The following is a 13823-nucleotide window of genomic DNA, read 5'->3' as shown; positions in this document are numbered from 1 at the left end:
CTGATTGCGGAGCTATTTTGGTATCCCCAATCGCTGCCGCAGCGATCATCTGTTAACCTAGACACACACTCGTGCTCAAATTCGGATGAAGCTCTAACATTCACACACTCCTTGGAAATAAAACACCACAATATAACCAGCTAAATACACTGATCACATCAAAAAGACCAGATGAGTGATGGATGCGAGAACATGAGTGCTGGTGGAGATCTTTAGAGAGAGAGAGAGAGAGAGAGAGAAAGAGAGAGGCAATGGAAAGGAGTGTTGCTGACCATTAAGTATGGTGATACACAGGGAATCCTCAAACTCAACCGCTGCTCAATTTCTTTTGACTTGTTCTCAGTTTTCTCCAACTTTATTGCCATGTGTGTCAATAGAGCAATTGGAGAACCCTCTCTCTGAATGTCCTGTGTTCTGCTAATCTTCCCCTGCAGATATGTGACGAATGGGGGAGTGTGATATGTGACCCAATCAACAAGTGGTTCAAACATCTCATGTGGATATGTTATCTAGAAATTAATAGTAGCTCCCTGTTCTATGCATTTATACATATATTAATAAGGATGAATTAAAATGTGTAAATATTGTCAATATTGTGATCAGATCTCAGTATGCCCGTTAGGCATGCTGTAGGTCGATGGACAGGATGCTGCTCTATGGATTCTGAAACTTTTCCTTTTGAAAGTGGTTCTTTAAAGGTTCACAGAGCAGGGAGACTTTCCAAACATTTACATTTAATACTTTTCCCAAGATTAAGTCAAACTTTGGGGGAAAAAACTTTAGGTATTTATGACAATACGAGCAGCATACGTAGGGAAAAATATCCCACAGCTTACACTAGATTTAGAGTCAAAAATTAACAAATCTTTATTGGGAGCAATGATGTTTATATGTTTTCCTGGTGAGCACTGACAATGCAGTTCTGCCAGAAATATCTACATGTAATGTTCAACTAAAACTGTTTGTACACGTGAAAGCCCTTCACTCATAAGAGGCCTGTTAACACTTTATGGTAGTCCAGGCTGCTTTCACGCAAAGTGATCATAAAGCATGTCAGGAAAACTGCCAAATGTGTTTCCTGGAAAATCTTTTTCCATACCGTATACTGCTCCCAAACATATCACAACACAGATCAAATGTTTAACCAAGTGTAAATGGGGTCCATGTGGTCTACGCTATGAATATCCCACTGCTTTAATAGGCTAAACAAAACTACATATAGTGTTCTTATTGTTTTGGATTATCAGCAAAGTATAACAAGGTGTGCTTCCTAAGCTACATGCTATATCAAATAGTTTCCCAGAGTGACCTTGTCTATAATATTATGTGCTCTGTGTGCCTCTCTTCCTCAGCTGCCTCCCTGCCTGTGTGTGTGTGTGTGTGTGTGTGTGTGTGTGTGTGTGTGTGTGTGTGTGTTGGTGTGTTGGTGTGTGTGCGGTGAGGTGCTACGTGGGATGCCATTGGCCTTCATGCAGGTAGAATAGAGATTGGTAGAAGGTTAACGGGTTTACCTGGTCCAAGGTAGAGTACCTTGACTTGAGCGTGATGACCTCATCCAGGTGAGCCCTGAATTCTCTCCGTGAGGCCTGGGGGAAGCCACAGGATAGTCACTCACCTTCAGGCCACACACACACACTCTCACACACGCATGTGCAGGCAACAGGCATTGCCACACCCACTCTGATCAATACAACACTTTTTAGTTTGTGGCACTTCAAAACAAAACACTTGCTCACATTGTCTCCTGAACACACCTGAAGCGCACACACGCACACATGCCACATCTAAGCCAGTTAGCACATCTTGCAATCCGATCAAAGGAAATTAAAAAATATATATAAAATAGTGCCGAACAACTTACTAGAAAACACTAACCACTAACAAAACAAAAACACAAAGATGGGTGAAGACCAGAAAAAATACAGTTCCAGTATAGCGCTGCGACTGTGGACACATTCCTCTATCAGTGTGTGTGTGCAAGTTAAGAAGTGAAACACAAGTGAGTGCCTGACCTCTGGTTGTGCCCAAGACCTCTGTCTGTAAATATCTGACATTCTGGGAGGGGGAGTTGTACATTTTCTGATTCAGTTACACTTTGGTGTTTCACTTTACTCTGGACTGCCAAAGAAAAATGGGAAATTATTAAGGAAATAAGGCAATGCTCAGACTTTTTTTTTGGGGACATATTTCTGCAGTTCAATAAGATCTAGAATAAGGTCTAGGAAGTTCAGCATTGAAGGTACCGATACCGAATTAGTTCTAGGCTGATCCCAACATCAATTTTTGATATTACAATGAACTTTATTTTTCAAACATGGTCGCAGTACAATTTTTATTTTGGATAACTTCAATTGGGATTTCAAAGGACTATAGACCAGGAAAAAAAACATTTGCAGCACATTCCTATTAAAATAGATTAGTAACATGAACAACAAATAAAGAAACAAAGATTTTTTTTTTTTTACTAGAAATCATGGAAGTAGGTAAACATCTTATGTAAATGTATTCAAGGTACGGTTAGAAACAATGTTTCTAATTTAATTAACAATTAGAAACCGAAGCTTAAACTGAAGCTTACTGCTGCTGTGGACGCTGCTAAAAGCACTTTAGTCCAAGATACATTTCCCTCTGGGGATAATAAAGTGTATCCTACGGTATTGTACAATAGTGTGTGTCATATTTAATGATTACATTATGTAGTGTATTTTGTATTCTTGTAAGGCTTTAAAATATACCACTTGAGGACATCATCTTTTCATCAACATGGAATGGATCATCTTTTGGTAAAAGAGATGATCGTATGCACATCTTATATAACCTTTAAGGTACAATATGTTTTCAGCACTGTCTGCAAACTCTTCCAGTTTCCATTACTTTGCAATTACAATAAATCATTGATTCCAACACCAGATAGGGCAAGTGTCAGCGATCCTCCATGCCCTTGCATTGAGGCAGTGTCTTTACAGATCAGAGTCTTTGGGCCATGACCAGAGTAATAAGCACAGGAGCTGCAAAAAGGCTCACGGCACATTTATCCGGCCTTTTTCCCTTTTACACGCTGCTGTGTGTTTGTGTGAGTGTTAAAGGAACCGAGGTGTGTACACAGAGGGAGAAAAACACACTTTGTTTGTGCAAGCAATATCACTTTCATTCAATACATAATTCAAGCATCTTTCAACTTCAGTTCTGAGGTTGAAACGCATTTGAGGAATATGCCAAGTGATGGAAGTGTTTTTATTTTTATTTTTGGAGGGTGTGCGAGTGTGGGAAGGGTTAGATACAGTTTGTGTACAAAAATGAGGCAACAGAACATTTTTGCTACAAGACAAAATCAAAAGAAAAAACACAAACAGGACCACATCCACACAAAAACAGAGGAGGAACAGAAAGGATTATGGGAAGAAAACCACAGAGAGACAGCAGGAAGGCAGCAGGCAGGACAGTACAAGCACACACAAAGGGATAGATGTTCAGGAGGGAAAGCATGCAGGGAGTAAGGAGTGTGTTTGGAGATGGAGGGAGAAGACACTGATGCCATGGTGACGGCCGTATCGATGCATTAGAACCCATGCAGGAGTACCTCAGCAATGCTTAGGGTAGATGAACAGGAGGGGAGCCGCGCCTGGTGCCGCGAAAGAGAGAGAGAGAGAGAGAGGAAGGGAGAAGAGGGTTAACAGAGCCAAAGCCAGGTCGAGCGGGAGGACAGAGGCACACAGAGACTGACGGACTAGGCAGACAGCGCCCCCTGTCTTTCAGACGGACATCTGCTAACAGTTCTCTGTGTGACTGTCTCGGATGGGCCAAGGCAGCCAAGGGCATGGCAGACAGGACAGGTAGGGACAGGACAGGACAGGACAAGAGATAGAGAACAGGAAAGGACAGGACAGGACAGGCAGACATGTTCAGTACAGGAGATTAAAGATCAGGATAGGACAATACTGGACAGGAAAGGGGCCAGTAAAGTACAGGACAGGACTTTACAGGTCTGGTTTGGACAGGAAAGTACAGGTCAGAACATTATAGTACAGGAAAGGATTAGATCAGGACTATAGGAGAGGACAGAAAAGAACAAGAAAATGAAGTTCAGATCAGACAGGGAAGGAAAGAAGAGGCAGACAGGTTTAGTCCAGGACACTACAGGTCAGAAGAAGACTGGTCAGGAGAGTACAGGACAGGACGGTCAAGTAAAGGTCAGGACAGGACTGGACTGGGCAGGAAAGGGCAGTGCAAGTCAGGGCAACAAAATAATGGACAGGACAGGAAAAAAGGACAGGTCTAGACAGAATAGGACAGTTTACATACGGGAAGGACAGGAAAGGTGAGGAAAAGAGTACAGGTAAGGACAGTACAGGACAGAACAGAACAGAGCTGTACGGTTTACTTCAGGAAAAGACAGAATAGGTCATAGGTCCAGGTCCAGACAATAGAGTAGGTCAGGATAGGCCAGGACGGAACATTCCAAAAAGTACAGGGCAGGACAGGAACTGACAGAACAGGTAAGGACAGGTTAGGAACTTACAGGTCAGGACAGGACAAAACAAGACGGGTCAGGGCAATATAGGACATGGTCTCATGGGATAGTGGTTAGGACAGTAAAGTAAAGTACAGGAACAAAAAGGATAAGTCAGTGTCAGGTTCAGAGACACTTGTCGGGACAATATTGGTCATAAAACAATATTTTTTGTCATGGTAGTATACAGTACAGGTCATGAAAGTACAAGTCAGGGTAAGAAAGTACAAGTCAGGGCAGGAATGGAGCTTAGACGACAGGAAAAGTTGAAGTCCGAAAAGGATAGAATAGTTCAGGAAATGACGGGCTGGACAGGACAGGATAGGTCAAGACACAAAAGTGAAGCCTAGGTAGGAAGATGAGGTCAGGACACCAAAGAAAGGTCAGAAAAGGACAGGTCAGGACAGCAGGAAGGAGTTGCATTGGGGCTCTCCACCACAACAATAGGAGAAAAACATCACACATTTTGAACACTGTCAATTGCAGCTTAATCGTACATGTGTATCAGCTTTGTGTCGAGTGTGTTTTTGTATAATAATAAGGCTTGAAATATAATCCACAAGTCCTCAGTTATAACTGAACATCAAAGCTTTCACTGCCACAGGCTTATAATAGAAAGAGTATCTCACTAATGATATGAATGACTTGTTGCAATACTATTATACTATCCCATAGTCATTCTAATCCAGGATGTAAGAGCTCCTTGTATACTCAAAAATCTGAGTCTGGACAAGCAGTGTAAAAGGCGGTCTTGGCTGAATACCTTATAACAAAAAAAAACGAGATGCAAACAGGCTACTGTTGTGTTTTGTAAAGGTACAGACACATTTCTCTACATTATCTTTATTCTCAAACCACCAACAAAAGCAACGGCCAATTAAAACCAAATGATGACTTATCAATATGCCATCAAAACATGAATAACATATTGAATGTTCAAGCAAAAATACCAACTCGCCGCCTTGAATATCAAAGGCCATGCTTCAATCTGTAGGACACTTTCTAAAAGTACATAACCTTGTTAATATTGTAACCATCAACATCACACTGCTCCAGTGGTTGTACATTTTCTGAAGCTCGACTACATTTAAAGATCAATGATTTGGAAGGCCCCCACGAATCCAGATCAGTTACTGATAAATGTTTCAAACCTCATTACAACAGCTTTGCAATCAATCCAAGTGACAATCATTGATCTGAAATGGGTCAGACGCAACATCCCTTCGTCGCTGATTAAGCGTACAGTTGTTGTTCACAACGCAACATGCCTGGAATCACATGGGAAATAACATGCGTCAATAAACTGCAATGTAATTTCTTTCTAGCATCCCAAAGTATCACCTATCACTGGTCTACTGGGGTCAGCCATGATTGGAGGACTTCCATTCATGCTGCAGTAAGGCTCTTCAAATAGCTCGGCACATGAAGAGTTTTATTACCTACACTAATGAGGTTGGAAGGAGGTTACAGTTCTGCCTCTTTGTACAAGATGCTCACAGAGATTACTCTAAACTCTGGTGGACAGATAAGAAATGATTGGGATCTGGATTTCTGTACAGTTGGCATGCTTGTTAATTTACTGGCAGGAGAGTCCAAGAAAGCACCCAGTCGTGTGGTGTTCTGTCAAAACATCGAAAAACGCTTTTTGCTGATCCAAGAGTGCTTCCAGCTCTAAAAATGAGATATCGCTGGGAAATTAAATTTAACTAATTAAATCAAAATGTCAAATCAAAATCGAATGTATTCCTGGCAAAATAATGGCTTGAAAGGGAGCCAAGCTTACTGTAAATAATGACTAAAGACATTAGCTATTCCTGACCTTTCCTCATGAAACTGTTCCATTTTTGATTAAATAATAGATTGCTTTTTTTTTTTTTTAAGTAGGGCTGTCGAGGAGATGAGCATCCAATCCCTCACTCATTTAAATCCTGAAGATTCACAGTAGTTGCCCTCATCAAAGTCACGGCGCAGATAATGGACACTGGCAGGAAACCACAGGAGGTTCAAAATTGAAAAAACTGAGAGTTAACTACACGTGGATCTCCTAAATGCTGTAGCAGCAAGGTGGCTGTTGGGAGAAAGCTCATTTCACCAACATTGCTCGTTTGAATCACGTAAACGCTTTTAGATCATGATCAGTCCGTGTAAATATACATGCGATGTGAAGCTTCAAGATAACTAAAGAGCGCTAACAATAGCCTGCTAACACAACAGGTCAAAGGCAATTGCAGTTCGAGCAAAGGAAAAGTTTGTCCGCCGATTGGGCTTGACTCCTTCGGTCGAATGCGAAAGGAAGAGGGTTGTAGGTGTGTCGATGGAGAAGAGACTTCAGTATGGCGGAGGTGTTGCCAAAGAGCAGTTTGTTTTGGTTTCATGCTGGTGCTCAAGGGCGACATTTACTGGATCAAAAAGTTGCACATTCTTCCTTTAAAGCTGTATACCTTTCAATTTATAAACCATCTTTCAAATGATATGAATGTCAGTTTTTACAACATTGTCTAATCCTATGACACTAGAAGTGGGTGGCTATAAAATGGGCAACATCTTACTTTAACAAATGTATACAAACTAATATACTATGTTCAGGAATAAAACATTCAAATGCAAAATCTAAACATCAAGTTAAAGCATCTGTAATGGGCCTGGCCTTCACTGACAAAAAAGCAGTCTTTGCAGCAACACTGCAAAAACACTGAAACCAAAGCTAAATCATCTAGATCACAGCAGGTTTCACAAATGTTGGTAAAATCACGAACCAATACGTTAAATTTAGATTACTGCTGAATTCACACACTGTACCTATAGACACGAGCCATTAAAGGCAACCTGGGGATTTCATTTGTAAATAAAGTTTCTGTTTAGTTTCATTGTTTCTCCCTAAATGCTCAGTGGATTTTTTTTTCTACATTAATCATTTGCCAAGTTTTTCAAAACCCTACATTGTTTAAAACCACAATCACAAGAGTACACTCTTCTTATTTACTGCTTTCATTGCGGTTGCACTTTTACAACTGAAGATCAATGAAACAGTGTGAAACTGTCCGTGAAATGTGTATCACAGTGGTAGTCAAAAACTCCACAGGATACCATTATGATGGACTCTCAACACACACACACACACACACAGGCACTGATATAAATGAGAGTGATGGTCTGCGCCAGCGTATAGAGGAAGCTTTTACTTTGCTGGCAGTTGCAAGCATGTAGCTCCTTATGCAGTCTGCTACAACTCATATTAAGACAAGCATTTTAAATGTTCCTGAGTTGCTTGATTGAACTGATTGATCCTTTGCTCGAGGTTTTATTGGCAAATTCCCTAAAAATAGGTGTTTCAATGTAGTACGAGCCAAAGTCAAAACTGCCCCAAATACATGAAAGAACAAAACATATCACTAAATAAAGAAGGACTCTCCTTGTCTACTGTTGCAAATGAAGCCAATGCGAAACTGATTTCAAATTTTGTGCTAACATCTTAACAAAAAGCGATTTATTGAAAGAAGAAACAACTTGCTCTCCATGTCCCCCATCAGAGTAAACAAAGCATGGGAAGGAAGCCATGCTGGAGACGCCAAACAACCAGTAACCACAGCTGACCGGAAGCATGTGCTATGTGTTGTATTGTCATTCATCACTGCCCTCCTGTGGCCCTCGTCATGTCTCTACATACCACAAATTAATGAGCTATTGAGTGATTTGCCAGCATGGCAGAGCAGATTTGACAGGCCTGTGTTATACTGCTCACTAGCAACCCCCCCTCCTCGCCCACATGGTGACTGAGCACGCTCAGTACAGCTGGTCCGACAATCCATTCCCCTTGCTGCCTTTCATTTTCTGCCTGCTTTCTCCACTCTGTTCCATCTATCTGTCTGTCTCTCTTTCTGTCTCTCTTGTCAAGGCTCTCTTGTACTCTTTCTATTCTTTCTCGGTCTCCCTCGAGGCAAACTCTCAGAGTCAGTGAGTGAGAGTAACTCCAGACAAATATAATATCGCGTACAGTGCATGCAAACTACACATGTACAGAAGCATGATCTTAATGTGTCGAATGAAAGACCTGTTGGAACACTCTTTGACAGTAAAAATCATACTTTACTTGTAGATTTGTGATGAATACATCATATATAGAAAATAACACATCCCAACACATGCTGTATGCACACATGAACAAGCTCCACTGATGTGAGTTTGACTTAATGCCCGAAGCAATTTGACCCAAATGTTCCATGGGTGCAATGTGCCAAAAAGAGCAGAATGTGGTTACATTAATCAGGGACAAAGGAGCACTTTTCCTTCTGGCCTCACCTCCTGTCATCTACTCTCTGCAACAATATATCACACATATTCTAATACATCCCGCCTTCTGCAAAACCCGGCTATCTCAGCCATCCTTCCCTGCACCTCACATTTGATCTGGTAGAACAATTCTTCTTTACAGCTTGACATTGATGTTTCTTTTTTCTGTAAGGTTATATAAAGAATGATTCAATCAGATGTTTTAAAAGGGGGAAAAAGTGTACAGTAGCACACTGAAAAAATGTTCCTGTGAAAATTCAATTCTTTCTTCAAAAACAATCTGACTATCTGACTAGAATATTACATGTCCAGTACCTGTTTTTTTTGGAAAACAAATAAAATGTTTCTTTATTCTAGTCCAGTAACATGTTTTGTCTTTCGCCTTATCTTAAAATTTGCAAATCTTTCTTTTTTGTTTTCATGCTGGGAGTAAGTTAGAAAGATTGAAATCAATCTTGTGTGTTTCATATATGCGAAGGAAATGACACTTAGCTTAGCCTCGCTAAAAAAACATCGAAAGAAGGATGACAGCTTTCTTGGATCCAAAAGCAACAAACTCCGTATTAGCACTTCCAAAACTCACTTATAAACACATTTTTACTTTATTGTTGAAACATACAACTACAAAAACTGTTAAGAATACAAGAATACTTGTTCCCCGAGTCTTGTGCCTGTTAGCTATAGCCAGAAAACTAGCAGAGAAGAAGAGAAAAGTATTAACTAACATAAAATGTTCATTAGTAAGCTCTAGAGGTGCTGATATGTGTATTTTATTTGCTGTGACAATGTCCTGCTAGCTCTTTGCTCTTGTTTTGAGGCTTTGCACAATCTAGGGCTTAAGCTACCTGCTTGCAATAACTTCATAATAAGCTTACAGACAAGATTGTGGTAGTATTTTCAAATACTCCATTGACGATGTCACAAATAATGATACATTTTTACACACATTTTGAGAAGAAAATGAAATTGAATACAAAAAAAAAATGGATACAAAAGCATCCTCCCCCCAGTAAATCGCGTATTGTACTTTATAAGCTAAAAGATTTAGGTGAACAAAATCTTGACTGTTTCATTTTGAATTAGTTTGTCTGTCCTAACATGGGTAAAACAGCAAAAACAAGAACAAAAGGAATGAACTAGCCCGGCATGATTCTATTCTTCGCACACTGTGGGAATCTTTGTGTAGCATGACATGAAGCTCTGAATTTATCGCTGAATCGGACGTATCGGCAGAGGTTACACAGCTACATCAATACCCTGCTGCTTCAACCTTGTCAGCGCTTTAAAGCCATCATGGATTTGAAGGTGCTGCTTCCACACTTCTTCATCCATATTGCCCTCATTTCCATTTACAGTAGCGCTCCGGCTAAGCTGCTATGTCGGTGCCTGGAGGGGAGCACATGATAACTCCAGGGACAAGGGATAACCGCGGAGGAATCAGGATCAAGGGGTTTCTTATTCCATTCGCTGTAAGGGGCTTGGGATAAAAGCAGCGGCTAAATGAGAATGTGGATGTAGTAGAATCAGTTTAGGGGAGGTGATTGCTTGACTTAAACACTGATAATGTCCATGAGATGCATTAGCTCCTCTCTTTTTATATGCAAGTCCAGCACCTTCTACTACAATAAACACAACACAGCCCCTTCATCCTTTCTCCTCTTCTTCATCCTGCAGCTCTCCTGCCTGTTTAAGATATATACTCAACAGTCCCATCGCTACATTACTCACCCATCTACCCCCTGAACTCCTCCATAATTTGACAGCATACCTCCTTCAGGCATCAGCACACACATGCACAAATGTAAACATGCAAGAGCACCAATTATTTTTAAAAATATACATACAAACTGTACACGTATTTCATCCACTCCCATTTCCACACTGCTCATAATACAAAATCCTTCACTCATTGAACATGCACACTTCTGCACAAACAATCACACCTCTCCACATCCAAAAATTGTAAACATTGTCTCAGATATGCAGGAGGGAAAGACATTACTTACCATCTTCTGCCTGAAGTCGAAACAGAATGAGCTCCCCGGCACATGCACACAAGAACACACACACACACAGTTTTACACACTCACTAACTGGAAGAGGTTGAGCGAGAGCGCAAGAGAAAGAGAGAGAGAGAAAGAGAGACAGAGAGGAAGAGAAAGAGAGAGAGTGAGATAAGAGGGGACTGCTAGAGAGTGAAAGAGCTGCAAGGAAATGCAAAAGCCAAAGAGACAATGAGGAGAGAGAAGGAAGAGGAGGAGGAGAGGAGGAGGTATATAGCTGCACATACGGCACTGTGTGCTGCGCTAAATCATACACGCATGAATGAGGTGTGTGAGCGCATGTCTGTGTGGGTACGCCTGTGTGTATTTCCCACGAGCGTCCCCAGTTTCTGTTGAGGAAACTGTCAAAAGTGACTCCTTTCCTCACAACCTTCACTCTTTTTCACCTCTCCTAACTCTGCATGTCGTTCTGTCGTTTTCATGTTGATTTGAGATGATGGAGTAAGGGGAGAGCGGCGATGCTAGGGCTGAGGCTGATGTGAGGTGAGTACAGGACTCTGCCTCGGGGATGGACAGATGGATAAAGAACGGACAAAAAAAGGGACAGTTAGGCAGATGGGCAGCGCAGGCCTCACTAGCCAAACTCGCCCCTGCTTCCTCTGTGTTCCTTCTTTAAAAATAAAAAAATTAATAAATCTATATCTCCTTTCCAACCTCCCACTCTCTTCCTGCCCGCTCCGACTCTTCTTAAGCTCCCAAATCAACATGTAAAAACTGCGGTCCTCAAATAAATACAACAACGTTTAAAAATGAAAAGTCAAAAGCTAGCAAAAAACAAACAAATAGAAAACCTTTGAAACAGACTGAATACAAGGGGAACATGTAGAGAAATTTGACAAAGCCACCAGATTTATTTTTACAGAATCAGCTTTTTGATTTCATGCTGAGAGTAAGATGGGAGGATTAATATCAGTCTAATGGTTTCTGTGAAGAAATTGCCACTTAGCTTAGCCTGGCTGAGAAAAAAATTGAAAATGTAGCTTTCCTGGCTCATCCAAAGCAACAAAATATGCATAGGAGTGCCTCTTAGCCCACTTATCAACACATTATATCTGTTTTATAATGTTTTATAAAGGTTTAAACAAAAGTGAATATGGTCAAATCTATGCGCAACACTGTATCTGTGTCCCGAGTCGTGCTGTGCCTGTGAGCTATAGCTAGAAAACTATCAGACTCCAGGAGGTCTGAGTCAAGAATATTACATAATATTATGTGTTAACTCAAATAAAATGTTAATGACCAAGCTTCAGGTGCTGGTTTGTGTAGTTAACTTTCTGTGACAGAACCAAGCTAGCTGTTTCCCCCTGTTTTTTAGTCAAAGCTGCTTGGGATATCATTAGCTGCCAGTATAGAGGTATCATTTTTTATCTGATTTAATTGACTTGGAAATAATATTTGTTAAAGTCTATTGCAATAAAAAACGTAAAAAGTAATTATGTTTAATTGCGGTTGCCTATAAACCTATTTGTTGTCTGGGGCCCGGTATCCCTGTGAATGTTTTAAACAAGACAAACACAAATAGGAACTGGTTGAGTTCAGGTTGTACTTCATTTGCAGAATGTCTGAAACTTGCCTTTTGGTTTCATGCTAACAGTTAGGTGGACGGATTGATCTTTATGGTCTTTAAGGTTAGCCTAGCTCTGTCAAAAAGTACGAAAAGCTGCCTAAAAGCATTTCTAAAGCTTGTTATTTGATAACACCTTTTATATTAGATTAAATCATCAAACTAAGTATGAAATGAAAAAGAAAGAAAACACAAGGTTGAGCTTCGTGCCATGCCATTTCTTCTTCCCATGAGTTCTGTTGTCCAGAAAAGCCAAACCAAAAATTCTTCTTACAAAGCTGACACACTGGCAGAAATTATGATGACGACACTCTCATGTCTTCATGGTAATTGCAAAGCTAACTGGATTAGCTTAGCACAGGGACTGGAAAGAGGTGTACAGTAAACAGCTAGGTTAGCTTTGTCCAAAGAGCTCCAAGCTAATCACCACATCATACATTCTTCTTATTTTAGGCAACAAACAATGTGTAGAGGAATAAAGTTATGATATTAAGTTGGGGTAACCATGATGTATCTCATTCCCAGTCCCATCTTTTTGTGCCTGAGAAGCTAGCTAGAAATCTAGCAGATACTCTGTGACGTCTCTGCTAATAAGGTACAAAGTAATATAAATAATTAGTAAGCTTAAGAGGTGTTGGTAGATGTATTTTGTTTCCTTTGACTGATCCAGGTTAGCTGTCTCTCCCTGTTTTCACGTCTTTGCGTAAGGCTAAGCTAACGAGCTGCAAATGCAAAAGCAAGGAATATTGTGTTTACACATTTTTTCGAAATGTCAAACAATCCTTTTAAAATCTTTTAATGGTCTAAAACAGAAACGTCTTGCAGTATGCTGATCACATCCTTGTTTCTGTCTTCAGCTTCCTCGGCATTCATTTCCTTCTTTTTTGAAATTTACATCCATCTCTCCTTCCCCACCTCCCACTCAGTCGCCTTGTCCTCTGTAACTCATTAGCTCTCCCTCTCTTCCCTCTCTCTCTTTTCACTCCCTCCCACTCTCCATTCCTTCTCTCCTTCTCTGTCGCCTTACTTTCTCACTCCCTCCATAATAAATCCTCCACACCTCCAGCAGGCCAGGAGATGAGGAGTCACTTTTATGAGCCTTTCTGTACTGGAGGAGGACAATATCACATATCTACTGGTACTGCTGCTCGACTACAGAGGTACACACTCACATACACATACACGCGGAAACCGACACAAAAGGGGTCAATGCTGTCGGGTAAAACCAAACGTGAATAATTCCTCTTGAGCACAAAGGCATATAACAAGTCCTATCTATGGTTCCCACAGGGGAATAAACCTGTAAGGAATGACGACACAGGCTGTAAAATAGAGCCGGAGCCGCGTCACACTGCGCCAGACCTTACTGTCCTCGTCCGTACAGACCAATAAAACC

At 40.8% G+C, this 13823-nt stretch overlaps 1 protein-coding gene across 13 annotated transcripts in view; it reads right to left on the bottom strand.

Moving 5' to 3' along the window:
* Positions 1-13823, bottom strand: part of gphnb (gephyrin b) — a 100174-nt gene that overhangs the window by 21116 nt on the left and 65235 nt on the right. For 7 of the 13 annotated variants that reach the window (XM_020628116.3, XM_065963632.1, XM_065963633.1 and 4 more), the window contains exons 9-10: positions 3581-3622; positions 1512-1586 (exon numbers count right to left, since the gene is read on the bottom strand). The exons of 3 other annotated variants lie outside the window; for them this stretch is intronic. In XM_020628116.3, coding sequence (XP_020483772.1) covers positions 1512-1586; positions 3581-3622 — 117 coding nt within the window. The remainder of the gene's footprint in view (positions 1-1511; positions 1587-3580; positions 3623-13823) is intronic. 3 more of the 13 variants (XM_065963635.1, XM_065963638.1, XM_065963637.1) reach the window with 2 other exon arrangements.

The sequence above is a fragment of the Labrus bergylta genome, chromosome 15, assembly GCF_963930695.1.
Source record: "Labrus bergylta chromosome 15, fLabBer1.1, whole genome shotgun sequence".
NCBI classification, from domain to species: domain Eukaryota; kingdom Metazoa; phylum Chordata; class Actinopteri; order Labriformes; family Labridae; genus Labrus; species Labrus bergylta.
The sequence above is the reverse complement of the archived record's forward strand: the minus strand, read 5'-3'. Positions and strand labels throughout refer to the sequence as shown.